Source organism: Physcomitrium patens, chromosome 22 (assembly GCF_059467195.1).
Source record: "Physcomitrium patens ecotype Gransden chromosome 22, ASM5946719v1, whole genome shotgun sequence".
NCBI classification, from domain to species: Eukaryota; Viridiplantae; Streptophyta; class Bryopsida; order Funariales; family Funariaceae; genus Physcomitrium; species Physcomitrium patens.
Genome location: NC_143431.1, coordinates 5,275,045 through 5,299,471, shown reverse-complemented (window position 1 = coordinate 5,299,471; position 24,427 = coordinate 5,275,045). Strand labels below are relative to the sequence as shown.

The following is a 24,427-nucleotide window of genomic DNA, read 5'->3' as shown; positions in this document are numbered from 1 at the left end:
TATACTCAATCATTTAAGTAAATTTACATGATACTAAATTTGAATTTATAATAAAATATATCATCAAAAACAATACAAGATGTGGAATTTGCTCTTATCAAGCATTTATGTTTTGGACACAAATTTATGTTTTCTTAAATTAAAAAAAGATGCATTATTACCAATTTTTTGTGAAAAATCTAAAGTGAGATATCAATAATATGGTTATTATTATTAGTATTATCAAAAATCAATAGGATAGCTATAATATTTTTATTAAATGTGACATACATTTGAGACTTTAATTTGAACATTATGTGCATATATATATATATATAAATGAACATACAGGTCTAACAAAGTAGTATTACATTACCAAAAATAATAATAGAAAATACGTTATGGTATATTGTATTTATGGAATGCTTTCATTTGTTATTTCGTTTTTCAAATTATATCCCAATATCCTCTTTTGAATTTTAAGCTTGAAATTTCCATTTTTAGAATTGGTCATTATCACTTGTTTTCTTTTATAATTCATGAGAGCCTTATTATCTTTACAATAAATTTTTCAATCAATTATTTAAAATCCAAGTTACATTCATATATATACATACTTATTAAAAATTCGTATTCAATTTTATATTAAGAAACACATAAGGTATGAAATTCTAGATAGATATATATATATATATATATAGATAGATAGATAGATAGATAGATACATATGCACTTTTATTCAAAAACATGTCAATAATTCCAAAAAGTAATTAGGTTTATAAAATAGTTATACGAAATCAGAACAAAATTCTATGGTCTTTTTAAGAAAACATAATGTACCCTGTGTTGAATTAAGGTAGTAAAAAAACAAAAAATAATATAAGTGCTTCCACACATATATTCTAATAAAATGTCTGGTTAAATAATAAATAAATTGATAAGATGATAATTCAATTAGTCAATTCTTATTTATAATTTTATTAGTAAAATTATATAAAGAATTTAATATCTTTCATTATATAATTCAATCTTGTACTATTTTCTCGTAGATAATAGAATTAAATAATATTCTTAAAAAAAAAACACTTTGTAAATTTTATAATTTCTACTTAAAGATGAAAAATGAAATATTTGTATGACTTACTAAATGGATTTGATAACCATTAAAGTAAAATTGAAATAAAATAACCTATTTTATAATTTATAATTAAGACAAACCAAAAATCTAACATGTCTTAATTAGTTTATAGGAAAGAAAAATTTCAATTGCACTTTGAATCAAAAATAATTTGAGGTTACATTTTTTACAAGTTTAAAAACATAATCTCTTTCAACAATAATAAAAATACAATAAAATATTTAATAAATTAATTCCACTATTAATTAATTTTGACTAAGAAGATGTAGTCAAATAAAAATAATTGAAATAGCAGAAAATAAATTATAAATCAAGAAATTGATGTACCACTTCTTAAAAAATAATCTTTAATAGAATTTTTTTGACAAAAACTTTCTATCTCAATGATTTTAAAGAGAATCTCCATCGGAATAGTAAAAGAAATGTATCTGCCTTATGATAGAATTAATTAGACATCATTGTTTATATATATATACTTGAGATCTAAAGTAATATAAATATTGTCGTTGTTATTAATTTTTAATAAATAAATATTTACTTGTTTATTTTGAACACATCTTTGGAACTTTTATTTCGAATTTTAAAATTATGTAATATTTATAAAGTGAAATCTTTGTAGATGACCTTCATAAAAATAGATAAGGATATAAGTAAGGTCCATAAGAAAATTCTTGATTTCTAATCCAATGACTTATCATATTGTATAATAATGTTCTTTAAAGAAGTATAACATGTCTTCTTCCTCTTTCTAAATAATAGGACCAAGTTTTCAACTTGACATTAGTCAACCATGCTTGTATCGATATTTTACAAACTGTTACTTTCTAATCTTGTTTTAAAAAAATTGTTATTCTTCCAATACATATTTTCTCAATTTTTTTGTTTGATTCTAAATGACAAACCAATGTCCCCACTTTACATGAATGCCAAACTAAGACAATGAACAAGCACTCATAACAGGAACTAGACGCATTCCAACACACTACCAATTTGTTGCAAAACTCTTTGCAAGGCATAGTCACAACCTTGCGTTTTGTCTTATAATATGGTATTACAATAAATGCAGCTCAAAAATTTAATTTTGCAAACTATATATATATATATATTTATATATATATGGCTCAGCTACCTACAACCCAACAGGAGTAACCAAAATGAAATCTTCAAGGCTACTGCAATGGTTTAGGTGCCACCTTTTGTATGCCACAACAAACAACAATTCTTGGTGGAAGTAAGTGACAAACCAATATACAATAATTAGTATAACACTTCAGTCAAAATTGGTATGCACCATACTTATCACCTACAAATGCAAAATAAGCACAGTTGATGTGATCGTACTGTGAGCTCTTGACGTGGGGTCGCAGTGTCCAGAATTCTACGGCGTGTTAATAAGGAATTGCAGGGAGTGAATATAACGCTAAAAAAAACAGTGCAAGTATACCCATCTCAAATCCTGTGCGCAAAGAAAAAACAGACAGGAAAAGAAAAGTCCACCCATGTTTCCCAAACATTTACTAATGCAGCCCAAACACAAGCAATTGGGCAAAAGAAACTGCACTCTACATCACATCAATGAAGGTGCTCTCCAGTGAGTCAAACAAGATGACAGCATAAACAAACGATATACAAAAAAGTATCGATCGATTAGCCAGAGTGGCGAAAAATTTCAGCAGTATCATCAGCACCCGTGGTAAGAGCATCCGCGCCACTAAAAGGGTCTCGGGAAGCTCTAGACGGAAGCTCATTGCGGGTCGTAACCTCAGCAAAGCTTGCTTTAGAAGAGTCGCTAAGAGGAGGCAAATCACCAGGCTCCTCTTCATCCATAACCTTTTGAACTGAAGTACCTGCTGGGTACAGCTCTAGAATCTGCTCAATTTCTTCCCCAAAAATTTCTTCCCTCTCCATCACCACGTACACCATTTTGGTGAGCGCCGCGTGATGCTGCTTCAGCATTTTCAACGTTTTCGTGTACATAGATTCTATTAAGTTCTCTGTTTGCTCCATAGTGGCATCAACAAGGTCATAATTCAGAGGCTTTTGGACAAAGCCATAATCATCATAAAGTCCACCTTCAAAGCCTAATGGAGGACCAGTCATGGATCCCCCACCGTCCCAAGGACATGGATCGCCAGTCAATGCAATTCCTTTCTCTAGATTCCAAGTTGAGACTATCTTACGAGCAAGCCAGGTCGCGTCAGGAAGATGAGTCAGAGAGTAACTTGAGGTATCGCGCCCATACATAACCTCTTCACCCGCTCTGCCGCCCAGAAGCACCTGCAGACGATGGAGAAGAGCAGGTCTTCGCTCAAATAAATAATACTCGTCTTCGAGGCGGTTCATTATGCATCTGGCGAGGGTATCCCCACGCGGGACAATGGAAACACGATCACAGAATTCGGTGTCAGCTTGCTCAAAGTGGCGGAGGAGGTGGGAGGTGAGAGCAATGCCGAGCTCGTGGGCAGCCATGCGACGGTGCACTGGAAGACGACGCCGCATCCCAATCCTCTCAGGACCCATGGTGAGACGGTCAAGTGCCCGGTCCATGTCGATGCGTTCAATGATAGTTCCACCATGGCGGACAGCGACTAAAGCCGCCTCCTGGAGTAACTGAGCGAGCTCGGCTCCAGACCATCCAGGCAGATTCTTTGCGTATGATTCTAGGTTCACAGTCTCATCGAGCTTCACACTCTTGGCATGTACTTTGAGGATCTCGTACCGCCCTTTCGCACGCGGAGGTCGAATGGCTACCTTGCGGTCGAACCGACCAGGTCGTAGAAGGGCGGGATCCAACATGTCCATCCTATTCGTCGCACCCAAGAACACAACACCCTTGCCCGTGTCGAAACCATCAAGCTCAATTAGCAGCTGATTCAACGTCGTCTCTCGTTCTTGTGCTCCTGCATTGTAAGTGTCCATTCCTTCCTCGCCAGCAGCTCCGTGCCGCATGGCTCCTAGCGCATCAATCTCGTCGATAAAGACGACAGATGGCCTATTCACTTTTGCACGCTTGAAGAGATCACGAATCCGAGCAGCGCCAACACCAACCAAGACCTCAACAAATTCAGAGCCAGCCATCTGGTAAAATGGCACACCAGCTTCGCCTGCAATCGCCTTGGCCAGGAGAGTTTTGCCACAGCCGGGAGGTCCTTCCAAAAGCACTCCATGCGGGGGTTTAGTACCCATCTGGTTGAACCGCTCAGGGTCCTTCAAGTAGCTCACCAGCTCTTGAAGCTCAGTAACGACATCATCTATTCCTGCAACATCTGCGAATCCAACCCCAGTTGATCCCTCCACCCGAGCTTGCGGCTTAGACTGGCCAAACTCGATTGCTTGCCATAAATCCCACTTTGTGAAGTCTTTCGGTCGTCTTGTGAGAGTGAACTTTGCAAGGGCGGCCATGGCAACGAGGACAAAGATGATTGCACCCAGTGTGCGAAGGGACTGATACGTTGTGCCAGAAGAAAGCATTTCTCGAATGCCAGGAAACATACGTGCTCCCTTACCACCTATGAGTGCCTCAGAGATCATGTATCCGATGTTCCTACCCATGGCAGCAACCAGACCAACTAATGGTCGCACAAACGGTGAGCTCAAAGGCCACAACACCCGTAATATCACAAAGGAGACTATTCCAGTCGCGGCAAAGAGAACGGCTGAGGCCATGCCTCCAACGGAGAGAGCCGCCGCACCCACCAAACTAGCGATCACCGTAACTTCCATCATAACCCGCCCGGATATGGCAGCTGCAACTGGATGCGGTGCTGCTTCAGGAACTGCAACATACGGCGAGTAGTGACTCTCCACCTCAACTTGCTCGCCTTTGCATTCTTTGAGGGCAACTTCGGCCTCTTCTTTAGACAAATGCATCGACCATTTCCGCGCCTGCAAGGTTAACTCACCTGGAACTGGCTTAAGCTCCACGAGGAAGTCATAGTAAGCATGCTTGCCCTCCGGCGTCTTTACACCTCTTGATACTAAAAAGTTAATCTCTCCTGCCCTGGCTGCCCTTAAGAACTCCTCAAAGCTCATCTCGGGTAGTGATTCAAGCTGCCGGCTGTATTCTTTAAACTCATCCGTCTGACTCTCGAAGACCTCTTCTGGAACATAGAGGTTGCCTTTGAAGCCACGAAGAAGGTCGTTGAGATATACACGGCTGCTAGCTAGTTCTTTAGTCTTTGCAGTGGCAGGAACTCCTTCAGTTGGTGGCGGTATCTCTGCTAACTCAACCGCATCCTCTTTTACATACTGCCGCCTTTCCAACAACGGCTGGACAACAGTACCCCACAGAGCATCGGTAACCGCTCTCCAAATTGGAGTCTCCGCCTCTCGCAATTCTTTCAATGTGTACAACGTATCGCCGACTAAATACTTTGATTCCACTTGACTGGGAGTTTCAGTCAATAGTTTGGAGATATAATCTTCTCCCTCACCCCCGCCCCTAGCTGACGCAACGATACAACCTAAACGTGCTCTTCTTCTGGAACGCGGTCGAACAACCCTGGTGCGCAATTGCAGCTGCTTAAAGGACCCCAGCCCTAGAATACTCCCACGAACTCCATAAGAAATTCGGGGCGCGACGGATATCATGGGTCGCCCTTGCAAACAGCTCGGCACCACCATTTCGGCAGCCACAGGAACCATTGAAATGCGCTGCACATGTACAACTATTGCCTGCAAAACGAGGCGCGAGGGGCCTCCAACGACAAACTCACCGAGCTACTGCTGGACTCGTTGAAAACAACATACACCGGCAGCTGGGACGCCACTACCGCTACCAATTGCGCCCAAATCCAGTCCTCACAACGACACATGTGACCAGAGATTCAACACACATCCCCGCCTCACTTCCTCGCGTATCGCAACCCCTTCTTCAGCAGCCTCTATCTCGGATAAGCCCCTCCACTCGCAATTCATCTTCGAAATTAGGGCAGCTTAGGCACAGAACCAAACTCACGTCACACCCCCTAAAATTTTATTCCTGCAAAAAAAACAATCCACCGTCCCAAACCCCACTCAAGAACCATCACCTAGACACCAACGTCCGCACCCACAACACACACACACACACACAATCACAACCCAGTATCCCCTGCTCCTGGCTCCCAATTCTACAAACAATTGTAACCACACAAAGCAACCGTCATTGTTCTCTTCTGACCATCAGAATCGGCAACTGTTGTTGGCTGATTCCCACTTCATAATCCCCTCAAAAACCCACTCGACGCGACAAAATCCACAGGACTGAGTCCTCCTCAGACGCTTCGAAACAGAGTAGACGCCGGCATTTTCAATTGCAAGAATGATTGCGCGAATGCGTCGACTGTGAGACGGATTGGTGAGGAGTACGTGAGAGGAAGAGGGCCCTCCGTCTGCAAGAGGCGACTCTACCTTCCTAATTGCAAGCGACGCAACAGCCCCAACCCCAATCTAAATCCAAATCCTCTCAGCAGCGAGCACATCCGGAAGAGGAGGAGCAACGTCACCTCGGACGGAGCCCAATTGTTCCCTACCTGAGAACCTCGTTCCCCATTGGGAACTTCGTCTCTCCCCCCCCCCCCCACCCCGCTCGACCTCGATGCCCAGTTTTATTCGAACTCAACGTTGCCATGTCACATCACGTCACGTTCCAAAACCAGCCATGGCGCGGCGGCTTCCTTCGACGGTTTTTGTCTCTTCAAATTTCGTGTTCTAGGCTTTCATCGTATCTCCAGTTTCGTTTTTTTCTTTATTTTCTACGCTCGTAGCTTTAGACATCCCTAGTCTATTCGGTGGGAGCTGTTTTAGAAACACGATTATTTTGGTTGGATCATTTTTGGAGAGCTCAGAGTAGGGAGTGGGGCTATCCTCGGGCGATCCTGAGCTCGTCTTGTTATTCTTGGTATTCGCATAAGTGCTGTACGAATTCGCTAATTAGTGGCAATTATTGTGTGCAGGATTTGGTTTCTGAGTTAAATATTCGTTAGGATTGATCAGAGCTGTGTATTCATTCAGTGCCCTGCGTCAATTGCTCGGTGAGTTCAGTCTGTTAGAGGACTTCGAACTAATATTTCATCATTGCATTTCTGTAGTCGACTTTCGTGATTGTTCTTTCCGTTTCTCACCGATCTTGAGTTGTCCATTTTGTGCATGTTTTTGTTTGGCGGTTGATGTGTTGAGATAGTTCACAGGAGATAATCTTTGAAATTCTCAATTAATTATTTGCTATTCGAGATGGATCCAGAACAACTTCAAAGTCTCCAGATTCAGGCTTACAAAAGTTCAAATCCTGAAAACAACAGCGTAAATCCTTTCTTTCCAGCCCTCTGTTCTATAAAGTTGTCTCAGTGTCTGGGTAAGCTTATTAGTAAGTTTGTCCCGATTAGCGAAGTCTTTTGTGAGGCATGTGCTATCACTGCTATGCATTCCTACCAACCGACACAATGTTTTTGTTTCAGTTCATGATCTCCACCAAACTATATCAAGTCTAGCTTCCAGACTTTCGATTCCACATCTGTACAAAGCCCCACCGTAGTACGCAAGGGTAAATGTTCTGGTATGCTATCTGCTGATGTCTTTGAAAAGTTATCAATATTCATATTTATCTAATCCAGCGGAAAATACTACAAACTAGCATAACTATGTAAGAACATTTAAATTTTTTAGTATCTTTTTACATACTTATAGAAGATTTGAATTTTCATCTGGAATAAATCTTAATCACATAATATTAAATTCATTTGCTGTAAGCAATATTTAAGAGTCAACTTACTTACTGATTATTTTCCTCCATAGTTACAACGTTTATGCCAATGTTGTTGTGCATAAAAGGAAAACAATTTTAATTCCAAAAAATTAACATAATGATACACACTAATCATTTAAAATGATTGATGGTTTTTTCAACATGTTCATATGTACTTACTTATGTATGTTTCTCAAAGTTTGTTGTCCTCGAATTAAAAGTTCAAAATGTAAAGAAGGAAGCTTAAACTATAAATACAGAAACGTTTATTTCAATAAGAATATTTAAACTTGAATTATTAACTTTTATTTTAGTAGATGTTACAATTAATGTGCTATATATATATATATATATATATATAATTACTCTCTTTAATTTCTTTTGAAAAAAATAATTATATAACTTAGATTTCTTAACAATGTTAGTTTTATGATGAACTGATTTTTTAAATTTTTGCAATATATTTTTTAATTTTTATTCTTCCATTTAGATTTCTAATTTAGAAGTCAAAATTATACATCCCAATAAATATATATATATATATATATTTTCATGAAAATCTTTACATTATGAATTATAAGAATGATATTTTTAAAATTAACTGAACTTAATCACAACATAATTAAACAATTTTTTTCAATTGAGATATCCAATTTTTTTTTAATTTTTTTAATTATGTAAAGAGATTTAGATTAATTTAAATTTAATCAAATTAAAACTTTGATTGTGGATTGAGACTAGTACTTTTATTAAGGCACAATAAGATAAAATCTTTTAAAACTATCATCAAAAATTAATATGAGTTCAAATGAATCAGAACAAGTTATTATAAGATTATTTTTAAAATATTATTCTGTTAGCTAAAGGTAAAAAAATAAGTGAATGGCTAATTTTTTTAAAAACAGAGACATTGAGGCATTTAACTTTGGTATTTATTATAAACATTTGAGTATATAAACTATAATATGTTTTGAAAAGTAGAAAAGAACACAAGTTATTAAAAAAAGATTTTTTAAAAAAAAACAATTAAAATTTCTCCGAAGGTAAGTATAAATTAAAATAAAATTATTTTAAAATATTCTTTATTGTCTTATAGTCTTTGTTGATAATATTTCTTAATAAGATTAGGTCTAGTATTTATTATCTTTTAACAATTTTATTTCAAAGTATGTATTCTTGAATGTAAGAGAGACTATTCTATCTATTATGTACAAATCATTAAAATATTTTGAGCCTTAAATATTTGTAAGAAAAGGCCAATATAAAATTTCACACCAATGTTAGAGTTTTTCAAATATAAAATTTTAATTAAAAATCCATAAATTTATTATTATTATTATTATTATTAAATCTAATTTTCTACAAAAGTGTAGAAGTTCTGAATATATATATATATATATATATCAATATGAGATTTTTGTAACACCACATTCTTTAGAACATTTTATTATTTTTTTTCTTTTTTTGTTCTTGTAATAAAAAAGAAAATTTAATAAAGGTAAATAATATTTAGAATCTTGTCTTGCATTTTAATTTATATAAAATTTAGGTTGCTTCTATATATAATGCATCAACATATTACTTGATTCTATCATCCATATTTCTAATTTTCATTGTTGTGCAAGCATGTTCCTTACATATGTGTATATATTTGGTTGCTCAAAACAAATGAATATTTTGGTGTTGATATGTTAACTACATGTTTTTTAGTAATAAATACATAAAATACTATCTCAATTGCTTGTATCTTTACTATTAAAATCACATGTCTTTCTTATGTTTTTATCTCTATTGTACCGTATAACTATTTATAGTTATTAGAGTCACATCTACATTTTTTTATATTATCAATCTATCAATACAATACTCATGCATATTGTAGTGTATACAAACTTTGAATTATCCATAAGAAAATCATCTCAAACAAATACTATATATACATATATTTATATGAAGTATTTTACACTTAAAATCTTATCATCATCCAATACATTCATTGTTATTTATAATAATTGAAGTTTTTAGAATTAAATTCTTTGGTGAAAAATTAATTTTTTATACTACATATATGTATATAGATGTTAAATAATTACTTTTTAAAGTACTTTTTATTCAAAATTTATCTTTAGCTGGTAATTATCTATTTAATAAGGAGTTCTTGGTAACAAGTTTAGACAATTATTTTTTATTTGCCATAAAATTAATGCATTAATAATCTTAGATTATCTTGGATTTGTTCTCATTATCTCAAATCTTCTCGAACCTTTTAAGAAAACAACATAATTTGGTTATTGTCGTGGATTTATAAAAAAATTACAAAATATTTTAGACGTACTTTCAAAATATACATAAAAAAGGATGTTTTGATGACCAAAGTTGTACATCTTAATTTTTCAATTATATCCATCTTTAATAAAAAATTATTTTTATTGGAGCGTGTGTGCGAAGCGTGCTAAGTGCCATGGGGCGTTGTCCTCGCCGCGCTGCGGCAGCGTGGCCGTGGCGCCTCCGCACCTCGCTCGCACCTACCACAAGCGCGACCGCGCGACCGCGCGACCACGCGACCACCCAGCAGCAGAAGCAGGGCCAGTGCCTCTCTCTCACTCCCCAGCGTCGCGAGCCGTCGTCCCTGCTGCGTGCCGGTCATGGCCTAGGCCCTTAGAGCTCACGTCCACATGACCAAGCTGTGAAGGGGGACTCTTTCTTCACTGCCCCTTGCTTCGGACACTTGGCCAGGCGCCTTCGTGTGGCACATGGCGTGCATGCGTGTCGCCATGTCTCCTCTTTCTACCACCCCCCCCCCCCCCCCCCCCCCCCCCCCCCCCCCCCCCCCCCCCCCCCCTTGCCTGTCTCCAGAGCCTTCTCTCCCGCTTATTTCCTGCTCCCATTTTAGCTGCAGTTGTTTGTATGAGGTGGGACGTTGGGTTTTGCGAGCTGCTGTATTTTTTTGGTTCCATATGATACCGTCTCTCTGTTTTTTTTTTGGAGGTGCGTTTTTTTCGTAATTCGGACCTGGTTTGGGTTTGCTTGAGATGGGGTCTAGTGGATGGCAGTGGAGATGAACGTGTTGCGTGTTTGTTGTTGGTTGTGGTGATGAGGCGGAAGGATTTGAACTGTTTAGGATCTTGTTGTATCGTGTCCATGTTCTTGTTGAAAGTTTGAGTATGTTTAACGGTTTTGCAAGAAAGGGATCCTGTGCCAAGAAGATTTGTTCCTGCGAGGTTTTGGCAAGGGGTTTAAAAATGGTGTGGGATCTTGTTCACTGCAGGCGTGCGATTTGTCTAAGAGTTCTTGAAGACGACAGTTTTGGTTGAGGAAGTTTGATCTTTGTTTGAGCAAGATGGGAGGCGGATGGGCTTTGGGAGAATTGGTGCCTGATGTTGAGGCCGACTCAACTGTGGGACACATTAAGGTTCGGGACTACTGCAAGGATGGCTGGACTATTATCTTCTCTCACCCTGGTGCGTGGAATGCGAACCCGGCTGTGAGACCGTATGGGAGCTTCAGATGACAAACTTCATTTGCCTAAGTTTTGCTGTTTACTCATGCATGCCATGACACAATTCCTATGATAAATATCTGGGTTAGAAACTTACTCGAGATGTTTACTCCTTGGATCAGGTGACTACACACCAGTGTGCACCACGGAATTAGGAAAGATCGCTGCATACAACCCTGAATTTGAGAATCGTGGTGTGAAGTTGCTAGGACTTTCAACCGATTCCGTTGAGGATCATCTGGGTTGGATTGAGGACATTGAAACTTACACAGTATGCTTGCAAAACTCTGTATGATTTTTTTTTTCTTGATTTAGAAAATGTGCTCCTGAAGTAGTAATTGGAGGCAGCTGGTTGGTTAGGTAGAGCCTTTAACGATCAGGGATTAAATCGATCGCAGAGGAAGACTTGAAGTTTTTTCATCGGTTTATGCACATGGAAGTAGTTTCATACTAAATTTTTGGGTGGAATGTGGATAGCCGGGTGCACCAGTATTGTACCCCATTCTTGCTGACCCTGACCGGAAGATAACAGTGGCCCTCAACATGATGGACCCTGATGAGAAAGACGCGAACGGAAAGCCACTCGCTTCTCGTGCGTTACACATCGTAGGCCCCGACTGCAGGGTATGTTTGCTACCTTGTTCTATAATCTTAGGGTAGCTGAGGTTGCTTTCAAACTAGTTACGAGTAGAACACCTTGATCGTCTCTGAATTGTTGATCCACCATACCAGAATCTTCATCATACTCAAAGCTGCGTTACATCTCTTATTATTTTTATTTTCTCACTTTTGTCTCGATATTGGGTCTGTTGTGAGCAGTTGAAGCTGAGTTTCCTGTATCCCGGCACGACCGGCCGCAATTTTGATGAGGTTCTGCGGGTGCTCGATTCATTGCAATTGGCATCCAAGCATAAGATCGCTACCCCAGCCAACTGGCAGCCGGGTGAACCCGTTGTCATTTCTCCCTCCGTTTCAAATGAGGAGGCGAAGGAGTTGTTCCCTCAGGGATGGGAGACTTTTAAGTTGCCTTCTGGCCAGCCATATCTTCGCATGACATTTGTGGAATAAGCGTCGAGTTGATGGTACTGATGTGCATAAATATTACATAATAAGACATGGTGTAGCATGGGGAGTTAGACCCTCGGATTGCGATGATGTTGCCTAACAGTGTCATGGGCATGACATCCTTTCATATGCCAGAGCTGATTCCTCGAAACTGCTGTGTTAAATGGATGGTGCAATAGTCTATTGCTTAGAAGATGCACGATTCGTTGTGTCTTACATCTTGTATCATATGCTGTTTTTTTCAGTACTTCTCGAGTTAGTCAACACTGGGTTTTCGCATGCTTACTTGGTTTGAATCGCATGAAAATTGTCTATGGTAGTCTATATCTTTGAGTGTTAGTTTTCAAAACTGCCAAAGTTGTCACGATTGCAATGAGTTGTTCAGAACTTTTCGAAATGGCTTTAATTTATCCAAATTCATCCAAGACTTTTCTACAGTACACAACAAAATACATTCGAAGGTGCAAATCAGATGTCGCAATGTCAACAGTGTAGATTTTTTCATACTATATTTAAAAATGAGGGGTTTTGTGCTCTGAGATGTTACACTTGCTTCATGACATTCAAGAACTTTTTTTTTTTTTTTTTCTTTTTGGCAGCGTAGTGGACTGACACGATTAAAGATACTGAATACAAGGAATTTAGTAGATCACGAATAACCTTTAATCGTTTCATTTCTTTTGGAATAGTTTTTCTTTTGAAGATGCAATCTATTGTTCATGCTTTTTTTTTTGTTGTTCTAGGAGAACAAGATAATAACTACATATGTGTTTTTCAATGTTCAAAATTCATTTTCAAATAGAAACAAAAGTTGTTTATTATATTTATTTAATATCAAATGCAATCTTCTACAATCTGTTTTTACAATGGGCAGCAGTTTAGTAAGAGTGTTTATTCATTATTTTATTGAACATTGTTTGCAATAAATTAGTACTTTTTTCTTATCCATGTTGAGATATTACAATGTATAGAATCTTCTCACTTAGATCTTCATTAAATGAGTATGTTAAGTACTTAAATATTAAACGTTATATGGACATGTTTGACCACCTACATTATAATCAAACTAGATACAATAGGTAAAAGAGAATAAATGTAATTTCCAAATCATATTTGGTTTTATGGAATCATATATCAAAACTTATTTAAAAAAAATGTGGCTTGAATATGTATTATACTAGGCATATTGTTTCTACAAAATAACATTTCACCATTTTTTTAAACCAAAATAAATATCTATATCTAATTTTGCATGAAGTAACACCAAAATTTTGAGATAGAGACTTTTCAAAAAACTAGAATAGTATTATATAAAAAAGAAAAAAAAGAAAAGAAAAAAGAGAGCCATATTTGCATGTTTTTGTTGTTCATGAAAATTGAAATTAATTTCTATATACCTTCATTATTACTTCTATATACCTTCATTTTTTGTCTTTTGTGTTTTTTCCAATCTTATTAAAATCTTACGTCTTATTCAAATTGTTTATTACAAATTAAACTTGATGTTATTTTCTTTCTTTATTTATTTATATGTACTAACCAAATTGAAGTTATTATAGTCTAACTTATAATTATAACCAGTGTAGAATTTTCTCTTATCAAGTATTTGTTCAACTTAATTGTGTTGAGAGTGTTGAAAAATGGATTGACAAACTTGAGATTAGAAGACACCTATGGTACCAAAGTCAAGACCAGAGATCCTACAAGGATGTTTAGATTCCAAATTAAGATGCATCTGTTTCTTTTGTATTGCTTCTTTGAATTTTACATCTTTTTATTTTAACAATCATTTTTTAGAAGAAATATGTTTCCAACCAACGTCAAATCTAAAGTTAGCATCTATCAATAAACATAATAAAATTTAAGAACTAAGCATCTTACTTGTTTTAGACTTGTATATTTGATTTTTATTTAAAAATAGATGAATATGTATTCACATTTTAAACAACTATATTTTCATGTAATAAATCAACTTTAATGCAAATAAGAAGAGGGATGGTTTTTGTCTTCCAAAATTACACTACTCTAGAGTGAATCTCTTCACTAAGTTGAAACAACTCTGATCTTGGATCAATATTATAATTGTTTAATTTTTACTATTTTTTTTGTCTTAAATATAGATAATTGAAAATAAATATTTAAAAACGCCTTTACAAACTTATATATCTCTAAGAATATATCTATTTGTTTCCAATGTTTTTAAGTTAAATTTTATAAGATTTTTACAGAAACATATCATCTTTATTTTTTTCAATATAGATAAATAGAAAATATATATATATATATATATATATTAATCTTTTTATAGATATTTATTATTTTTCTAACATAATTATAAAAAAATTAAAAATTTCATATAATAATTTTAAACTAACTATAATATTATAGTATAAATTCAAATAACTTTTAAAAAATAAATCACTCTAATTATTATTTTTTAAATAATAAAAATATCATAAATTAAAAAATTAAAATTTTTTTCTTAATTTTTTTTTTCAAAGCAATGAGTGTATGTGTGTGTATGTATGTATGTATGTATGTATATAATCCCTTGTCTCTTGTTTTTAGCCGCCCCCCCTCTCCCCTACCCTACTCCCTAGGTGTAAATTCAACTTGGATTGTGGTAATGAAGCTTGTTATTGTAAATAAATTTTTTTGTAATATTTTATTTTATTCTATTTTGTTTTTCTTCTAGAATTCTATTTTTCACCCTATTTTTTTAAGTTGAAGATAAAACCAATTTAAGCTTGGTAAATAATAAATATTCTATTTTTTTGTTTAAAATAGGTCATTTAAAAAAAGAATTTACAAATCAGTCATCCAAATAATAAATTTAAATAAAAAAACACTTTATTCTGTGGACATATTTTTCTGGATGATTATTTTAGTGCAAACTCCCGTAATGGCCAATCAAATTAAGACCTCAATTTGCAAGTTCTTCATTCTTGTAGGAATCATTATTAATTATAAAAATATCTCATTTTTTTTTTCTTGGATGTTCTTCATTTATGTAAATATTAAATAAGTCAGGCGTTTTTATAAAAAAAACTAAGAAAAGATTATTTTTGTATATTATTGAGCTTTATTTTTTAATATGTGTTCTTCGAATTTAATGGATCATCAAAATCATTTCATAAATGGTTATTCTTTGTTAAAATGATTGTTCTACTAACATCATAATTAAGTTTCGAATTTTATTTTTGAATATGTGTTTTACTTCAAGAACTTCAAAACATATATTAAAAAATTGTTTTAAAAAAGTAATAAAAGTAATGATTCATGTTTATTTCTTGTTTAATTTTTTATATTAGATTATTGTCCCATCTAACACCATTTCGTATTCAATGTTCCCATGCCTGTTTAAGCACTAATATTCAATATGTTTGGCAATGTCAAATGACGATAAATAATTTATTTAATAATTTACTTAAAACCTACTCTAGCTTATTGATTTTTATACATACTATATGTAAATGTATTGACCTCTTATTACTTTAATTATTTCACAACATAATTTACATAAAATTTATTTAATTCTACACTACAATATTATTATAATATAATATTAAATATTTAGAAACATATAAATTATCAAATTATATTTAAAGATATTTTGTAAAATGTTAATTATTTGCTTTAATATTTACTTTACATTTTATTTTAATTTAATTTTTAAATAATTTATGTTCTTTCAGTATTTGAATTAAATATCACTATTATATATATATATATATATAAATATATATATATATATATATATATATATATTATTTCAAAAACATAATGAATAATTATATATAATATTTCTTTAAATAACCACAAATAATTATAAAAAAATATGTCCATATAACAAAGTATTTTTTAATTGAATTTATTATTTAGTTGATTTATTTGTAAATTCTTTTTTTATATGACAAAATTTAAACAAATGATAGAATTTATCAAGCTTAAATTGGTTTTACCTTTAATTCAAAGAAAATAAGATCAAAATTAGAATTTTAGAAGAAAAATAAAATAGAATGGAATAAAATGTTACGAAAAATGTTATTTACAATAAAAAGCTTCATTACCACAATTCAAGTTGATTTTTTACCTAAGGGATAGGAGAATTTTGGATGGGAGATAAGGGAGTTGAGAATGAAAGGTGATGGAGTTAAAAATGAAAAACAAGGGAATTATAAATGAGGGACGAGGAAGTTGGAAATGAAGGACAAGATGGCTAAGAATAGAAGACAAGGAGAGGGAGAGGAGAAACAAGAGATAGGAGATAGGGTGGCGAGGAATGAGGGGATGGAAGACTAAGAATATAGAACAAGCATGGAAAACGAGGAACAAGGGATATGAAGCAGAGATAGAAGATGGACGGAACTAATTATGAAATATCAAGGGAGATGTGGTTTTAATAAAAATAGGGTGTAGCATTAATAAATCCTTATATATATATATATATATATATATATATATAATCTGGTGATTATAATTTTATTTTTTTTAATATTAAAATTTAATATAATATACTACAAAAAAAAATATGTACATATATATATACTACAAAATAATTAAAAATATGTACATTAGAATAATTATTTCTAAAAACCATAATTTAAAAATCAATAAATATGTACAAAATAATTAGAAATATGTACATAAAAAAATATGTACATTAAAATAATTTATTATTATTTATTTTAAATATGTAAAAAATAATTAGAAATATGTGCATATTATTATTATTTATTTTACATCTATTAATTTTTGAATTATTCTTTTTAACCGTAATTCAATAATCAATATATATATATATATATATTTATATTTAATTATTTATTTAATTTTTTATGTACATATTATTATTATTATTATTATTATTATTATTATTATTATTTATTTTAATGTGCATAAAAAAATATTTTGTAGTATATTAATTATTTCTAAAAAGCATAATTAAAAATATGTATATTGATTCACCGAAAATTACGGTTAAAAAGCAAATTAACCGTATGTATGTTAAATAATTAAAAATATGTATATTGATTGTTGAACTATGGTTAATTTGTAATAAATAATTAAAAATATGTACATAAAAAATAAGTACATTAAAATATATAATATACTACAAAATATGTACATTAAAATAATTAGAAATATGTACATAAAAATACTACACATAATATACTACAAAATAATATAAATTTATCTATTAATTATTTTTTAAACATTAAATTTAAAATTTTAATATTTATATTAATAGAAATTCCAATAATTTTTTAAAATTTTCTCAAAAATTAAAAGTCTTTAAAACTAGAACTTTTGATCAATCAAAGATGATTTATTTTTGAATTATTTTTGAATTCTGTCTTGGATCATTTTAAGTTCTTTTAAAAATAATTAATAATTTATATGTATATATATATATATATATATATATATATATATATATCAAAAAGAAAGTTACTTGTTTAATTAATATTTTTATTTTAGGTTAAATAATACAATAGTTTAGATATTAATGATATTGTATAGTGTTTGTAATAAACCTACATGAAATCTAAAGACATCTATTGATTGTTGAATTATGCTTTTTAGAAATTCTTACTATATTTTTAGAAAGAATGTTTTAAAAAGCATATTTTATACTAATTCTATGTTATTAAAAATTTGAACACAAAGACTTAAAATTTTAATAATTACTTAATAATAAATATTAAAAATTTTAAAAGAAGAAGAAATAATTTATATAATAGATAGTTATACTCATTAATAACTTTATTTAAATAAATAGAAGTAGCTAGAAATAAGTAAATGTAGATTAAATTGTTAATTTCTTGTGTAAAAACTTTGTAAAAGTTTTGCATACTTTACACATAGTTAAATATTAAAGACATGAATTTCAAATAATAAAATCTTCAATACATTCTTATTTCACTTAATATATTAATTCAAAGATAATAATATATTAGAACTAGAATGGCTATTGTTAAAGAGATGAAGACTAGAGACTCTTAAAACAAGACTAGGGACAAGGAAGATATTGACAAGAGTGAAGAAGACTTCACTTTTGCTTCTATATATATAATTTAACTAAAAAACACATACTATTTTTTAAGACCTCTAATATATATTCAACTTGTGAGACATGTGTCTAACTAACAAGATAAGTTTTATATATGTATCACATGACAAACTTCTACTACAAATGGTCAATATGAGCAACTTATGGCAAACTTCTTGGCTAAGTTTCTAACCTACCTATCACCTACAAACTCATATAAAGTCAAATCGTATCTATAAAGCTTCTCTACAAGATATTATCAAATCTATTTGCTTCTATTTACTTCTATTTAATTCTTTTGATTTAGATAAATATAGATATCTGTGGTATTATAAGTGATTTATAAGTTGATAATTTAACTAATAAGTTGGTCATATGTTATATATTTAGCTACTTATATTAAAAATTTACCATGTATTGCATAGATAAAAAACTTGTCTTGCAAGTTGGATACATGTTATATGACTTGTAGGATATTATCACATAATTTTTAAGTACATATTATATATAGAAATAAGAGTGAAGTCTTCTTCATTCTTGTCAATGTCTTTCTTATGCTCTATCCTAGTTAATAATTTCTTATTTTTTTATAATTTGGTAATAGCCATTTATCACAAACTAATATATTTATCTTGTTAAGAAATATGAGATAGAAGGCAAATGTAAGTAAATTTGATAATATCTTGTGGCAAAGCTTTTTAGAAGCTAAATAGATACATATTTGACTATAGACATATTTATAGTTGATTAATAGGTTAAAAAATTGACCAATAAATTAGTTACATATTATGTATTCTTATATAGTAATACAATTATTAAGTGAAAGAAGAAAGAAATTATTTTATTATAGAAGAACATAATAAAAATATATAGTAAAAAAATAAAGATAAATAATAGAAAAATAGTAAAATCTTTAGTCTTAATACTATCCTTTGTAGAAGAAACTTCTATTTACTTTGTAAGAGCATAAATGAGCCAAATCAAAGTAAATGAGATAATTAATTAATGTAGACTTGTTTAAAAGAATATTAAGAATAGATTTTAGCAAAAATTACCTCAAAACATGAAGAATTGATATTTGGAGAGGACTAATTGATAATGAAGGTTGAAATTAGATCTTACTGCAAAAAACCATATACCTATAGCAACTTTAATGTTTTTTTGATTGATCAAAGAATAGGATTTGAGAGTAGACTTGTAAAAGATTTTTGAGAGTTAATTTCATATAATTTGAAGGTATACAGAAGTTTTGAGAGTCTTTCAAAGTAAAAGGTGTATTTGGATTTTAAGAAATAAAAAGAATTTCACAAATTTGATAATTTTATGAGTATTGTAAGATATTTATGGATAAAAATTTATCAATTTGTGAGTGTGCTTGTTGTTAATACGTATAAAAAATTTGATATCAATTGAACTGTTAGATTGAAGGTTGTAAGAGTTTTTGTAGATTATGGTCTCAAATAATTGAAATTTAGGATCAGTAAGACTTTTTGCAATCTTGTTAAATCTGCTAGTTTTATTGAAGCAAAAAAAAGTGAAATAAAATTAGACTTAAATACCTATATATTTACTAATTTTAGAATAATTAAATAGTTTAGTAGGTAAAAGTAAGTTAATTCTATAGTTTTTAATATGGAAGCTTCCTAAAAGCTTCATAGACGCTGCTTTGACTTCATAGGTGTCTTTAATTGACTTTTTGGATTAGAAACGTGGTCAACAAGTTGGCCATGTGCCACACATGTTGTTAGCTTGAAGATCAAGCTAACTATGTGGCCTACACGTAGAAAAACTTGCCTTGTAAGTCAAGGCATGTGTCCTACAAAGTCAACACATATTGGAGGTCCTATAGACAGTCACCACGTAGCCCCTAGTTAGATAGTATATATAGAGACAAGAATGAAGCCTTCTTCACTCTTGTCAACTCCTTTCTTGCTTCTAGTCTAGTTTCAAGGGTCTCTAGTTTTCTTTTCTTTTGGCAATAGCCATTCTAGTTTCTCTTTCAATATACATATTTGTTTATTTATATTTTGTTACCTTTCTTTGAGTGAAGGCTCACTTGTCTGAATTGCTTTTTTCATCTAGTTCTTGTCCTTGACAGATTGACAAGAATACACCTACAATATCACAGCTTTGTCTAATCTTGATTAAGAGTGGATTATCCATTTTTTTTGATAAGATATAAGCATATTAGAAGTTGCGGATTATCCTCTTCTAAACTAATATTGTCCTTAGTATTTTCTTTGTTTTCAAGTCTTCTCTTCTATTTGTCTTGAGCGATATTAGACATCTTCTCTTTTCTAAGTGTTATCATGACAAAACTTATTGAAATGAAGAATGCAATGGCACAAATGCAAGAGCAATTGAGGGAGTTAATGCTTGCGATGCATCAACTAAATTTACAACCACAAGGAGCAACAAGATTGGCAAGAAGTGAAGATATAGAAATAGTTGGAGCTGCTTCAACATCTGCACCAAACCATGTCCTTTCTCCTATGCTGGAACGCCCTTCCAGTGTTAGAGAACCAAGAATTGTCCTAGCCGAGAAGTTTGATGGCACCGGATCCAAGTTTCGAGGATTTATCAATCAAGTGCAACTTGTGATTGAACTTCAACCCTAAAGCTATCCAACTCCAGGATCGCAAGTTAGTTTCATTGGTACGCTTCTTTCAGGTTCAGCACTATCATGGTTTTCATCTTTTCTTGAACGATGAGATCCAATATTAGATAATCTAGAGGCTTTTCTAGTGGAGTTTCGATCCATGTATGGAGAACATGATGCAATTCGTGTTGCAACCAATAAGATATGTATTTTACGACAAGGCAATCGATCAGTAACGTTGTATGCTTCACAATTTTGACAACTTGCAACTGATATCAAGTGGGATAATGCTGCACTTATTAGTCAATTTTTCTATGGATTACAATATGAAGTAAAAAAATTAATGCTCAACTTACCTGATCCTGAAACATTGAGTCAAGCAATTGACTTTGCTGTGAAGTGTGACAATCGCCTTTTTGAATTCCGATCTGAGAATCGTATAAGTGGACCTCAATGTTACTATAATTCAATGGCAACACCAACACCTCTTCAACACATACATTCGGAAGTAGAGGATATGCAAATTGATGCAGTACGTTTCAAACCTCTTACTGAGCAAGAAAAGACTCGTCGTCATCAAGAAGGATTATGTTTATATTGTGGAGAACCAAAGCACACTACTCAACATTGTCCAAAGAAACGACGCAATCACAAAAGGAGGAGTATGGCTGTGAAACAAGATAATATGTCGAAAAACGAGTTTGTCCAGCTACAATAGGGATCGTGCGGCTGGAACCTTGCACAACATCTAGTAAAGGTCCTATTCTCTCCTCAGAGCCCTCTCCTTGTTTTATATTAAATATTATTTTAGGACCTAAACATTACAAAGTCTCTGCCTTATTAGATTCAGGAGCCTCAGCATGTTTTTTAGATGAAGAGTTTACTAAAAGACATAGTATATCTTTAGTAAAGAAAACTAAACCTGTTCATTTAGAAGTCATAGATGGTCGTCCATTGTCTTCTGGAGATATTACTCACGAAACCTTTCCTATAGAAGTAATAATCAATGGTCATAATAGTTTTGTAGTATTTAATATCATTAGATCTCCCTATAATCCAGTCATTTTAGGTTTATCGTGGTTAAAAAAATACAACCCTCATATAGATTAGATTTCTCGAACTCTTACTTTCTCTAAAAGTATAACTAACAGTGTAGTTAATCAAGTAGAGAGTCATAAGTCCAATTCAATTAAACCCGTATTTATAGGTGCAAAAGCTTTCTTGCATACTGCTATGAAAGAATCACCATATATTATTTATGCCACACTTGTTCCTAGTGGTGAAAAGACTTCAAGTGGCATTCCAAGCCAATATCAAGAATTTCAAGATGTATTCGAAAAAAAGAATGCAGATACACTCCCGAAACATCGTCCCTATGATTGCTCAATAGACCTTCAAGAAGGAGCACAATCACCATTCGGACCAATCTACAATTTATCACAAAATGAGTTGGTTGAACTCAAGGAGTATATTGAAGAAAATCTAGCCAAGAATTTCATACGCCATTCTAAATCTTCGGCAGGAGCTCCAATTCTATTTGAGAAGAAAAAAGATGAATCATTGTGGATGTGTGTTGATTATCGAGGACTCAATAAGATTACCATCAAGAACAGGTATCCACTACCTTTAATATTTGGACTTCTTAATCAGCTGAATCAAGCTAAGATCTATACAAAAATAGATCTTTGGGGAGCATACAATCTAGTATGCATCAAGGAAGGAGATGAATGGAAGACTGCGTTTCGAACTAGGTATGGACATTTTGAATAAAACGTCATGCCTTTTGGACTTACAAATGCACCAGCAGCTTTTCAACATCTAATGAATGATGTTTTGTGAGAGTTTTTGGACGATTTTGTGGTCTGTTATCTAGACGACATCTTGATCTATTCTAAGAATCCAAAAGAATATGAACTTCATGTTCGTCATGTGTTACAAAAATTAAGAGATGCAGGTCTCTATGCCAAGATAGAAAAGTGTGTATTCCACAATACTCAAGTCAATTTCTTAGGTTACATCATTTCAAATGATGGACTTATGATGGAACCTAAGAAAGTTCTAACTATTATAGATTGGAAGATCCCAAAAACGGTAAGAGATGTCCAATTTTTTTTGGGATTTGCCAACTACTATCGGATCTTCATCAAAGACTTCTCTCAAGTTGCAGCTCCACTTATACGTTTGACTTGTAAAGACAAACTCCAATGGAATCAAAAAGCGAAAGTTACTTTTGAATCTTTGAAGACAGCGTTTGTTTCTGCACCAATCTTATATCGTGTTGATTTTTCCAAAGCATTTTTTTTATGGAAACAGATGCATCAGACTTTGCTCTGGGTGCAGTTTTATCACAAATGGGAATAGATGACAAACTTCATCCAGTAGCTTTTCATTCAAGAAAATTCTCAGTAATTATGAGATCCACGACAAAGAACTTCTTGCAATTGTGGATTCTTTTTAAGAATGGCATCATTATCTAGAAGGCGCTTCCAATCTTGTCACCGTGTATACGGATCACAAGAACCTCAAATATTTTATGTCAGCACGCGTATTAAATCGTCGTCAAGCTCGTTGGAGCATGTCTTTATCAAGATTCGAATTCATCATCACTTATCGGCCAGAAAAATAACAAGGTTTGTCCGATGCCTTGTCTAGATGTTCTTTTCTTGCACCAAAAGAAAGAGATGCAGCTTTTGAGCAACAAAGAACGGTTTTCTTGAAGCCGGAGTAACTTCATCTTCGAGCAATAAAATCAACATTGACTGTTGATTTAACTATTTTTAAGCAAGTTCAGTTAAGTATGTCTTCAGACCCTCTTGTTCATGATATCAAGAATAATTCTTCTAAATTTCATGATTCCTCTAAATTTGAATTCAAGAACAACCTACTCTATTTCAAAGGACGCCTATATATTCCAAAAGGAGAAGCATGTTTACGTGTTCTTCAAGCTCGTCACGACTTCCCAACAGCAGGACGTTTTGGATATAATAAGACTTTAGAGCTGATATCTAGGGATTTTTGGTGGCCTCAAATGTGGAAGGCAGTCAAAGATTTTGTACAATCATGTGATGTTTGCTCAAGATTAAAAACTCCTCGTCATCGATCTTTTGGACTTCTTCAGCCATTATCCATTCCACAACAACCATGGTCTTTTGTTTCTATGGACTTCATCATGGATCTTCCAATCTCAAGTTCTTATGATTCTATATTCGTGATAGTAGATCATTTTACCAAGATGGCACATTTTGTACCATATATAAAATCTATCACAGGTGAAGAAATAGCTAAGTTCTTTCTTGACAATATCTATCGCTATCATGGATTATCCAAGGATATTATATCAGATAGGGGAACTCAATTTGTATCAAGATTTT

At 32.8% G+C, this 24,427-nt stretch overlaps 2 protein-coding genes and 1 long non-coding RNA gene across 3 annotated transcripts; 2 read left to right on the top strand and 1 right to left on the bottom strand.

Moving 5' to 3' along the window:
* Positions 1-2,744: 2,744 nt before the first annotated feature.
* On the bottom strand, positions 2,745-6,508 carry LOC112275073 (putative inactive ATP-dependent zinc metalloprotease FTSHI 1, chloroplastic). Its single transcript, XM_024505054.3, has 2 exons — positions 6,279-6,508; positions 2,745-6,098 (listed from the first exon to the last, which is right to left on the bottom strand). The coding sequence occupies exon 2, from the start codon at positions 5,759-5,761 to the stop codon at positions 2,765-2,767; it is 2,997 nt and encodes a 998-aa protein (XP_024360822.1). The 5' UTR covers positions 5,762-6,098; positions 6,279-6,508; the 3' UTR covers positions 2,745-2,764.
* Positions 6,509-6,729: 221 nt separating this feature from the next.
* Positions 6,730-8,184, top strand: LOC149986620 (uncharacterized). Its single transcript, XR_016500063.1, has 3 exons — positions 6,730-6,782; positions 7,054-7,131; positions 7,288-8,184. It is a non-coding gene; the product is annotated as an uncharacterized LOC149986620 (long non-coding RNA).
* Positions 8,185-10,759: 2,575 nt separating this feature from the next.
* LOC112274798 (putative 1-Cys peroxiredoxin) lies at positions 10,760-12,684 on the top strand. The gene is made up of 5 exons (XM_024504567.3): positions 10,760-10,829; positions 11,110-11,302; positions 11,463-11,611; positions 11,818-11,964; positions 12,160-12,684. The coding sequence occupies exons 2-5, from the start codon at positions 11,182-11,184 to the stop codon at positions 12,406-12,408; spliced, it is 666 nt and encodes a 221-aa protein (XP_024360335.1). The 5' UTR covers positions 10,760-10,829; positions 11,110-11,181; the 3' UTR covers positions 12,409-12,684.
* Positions 12,685-24,427: the final 11,743 nt, after the last annotated feature.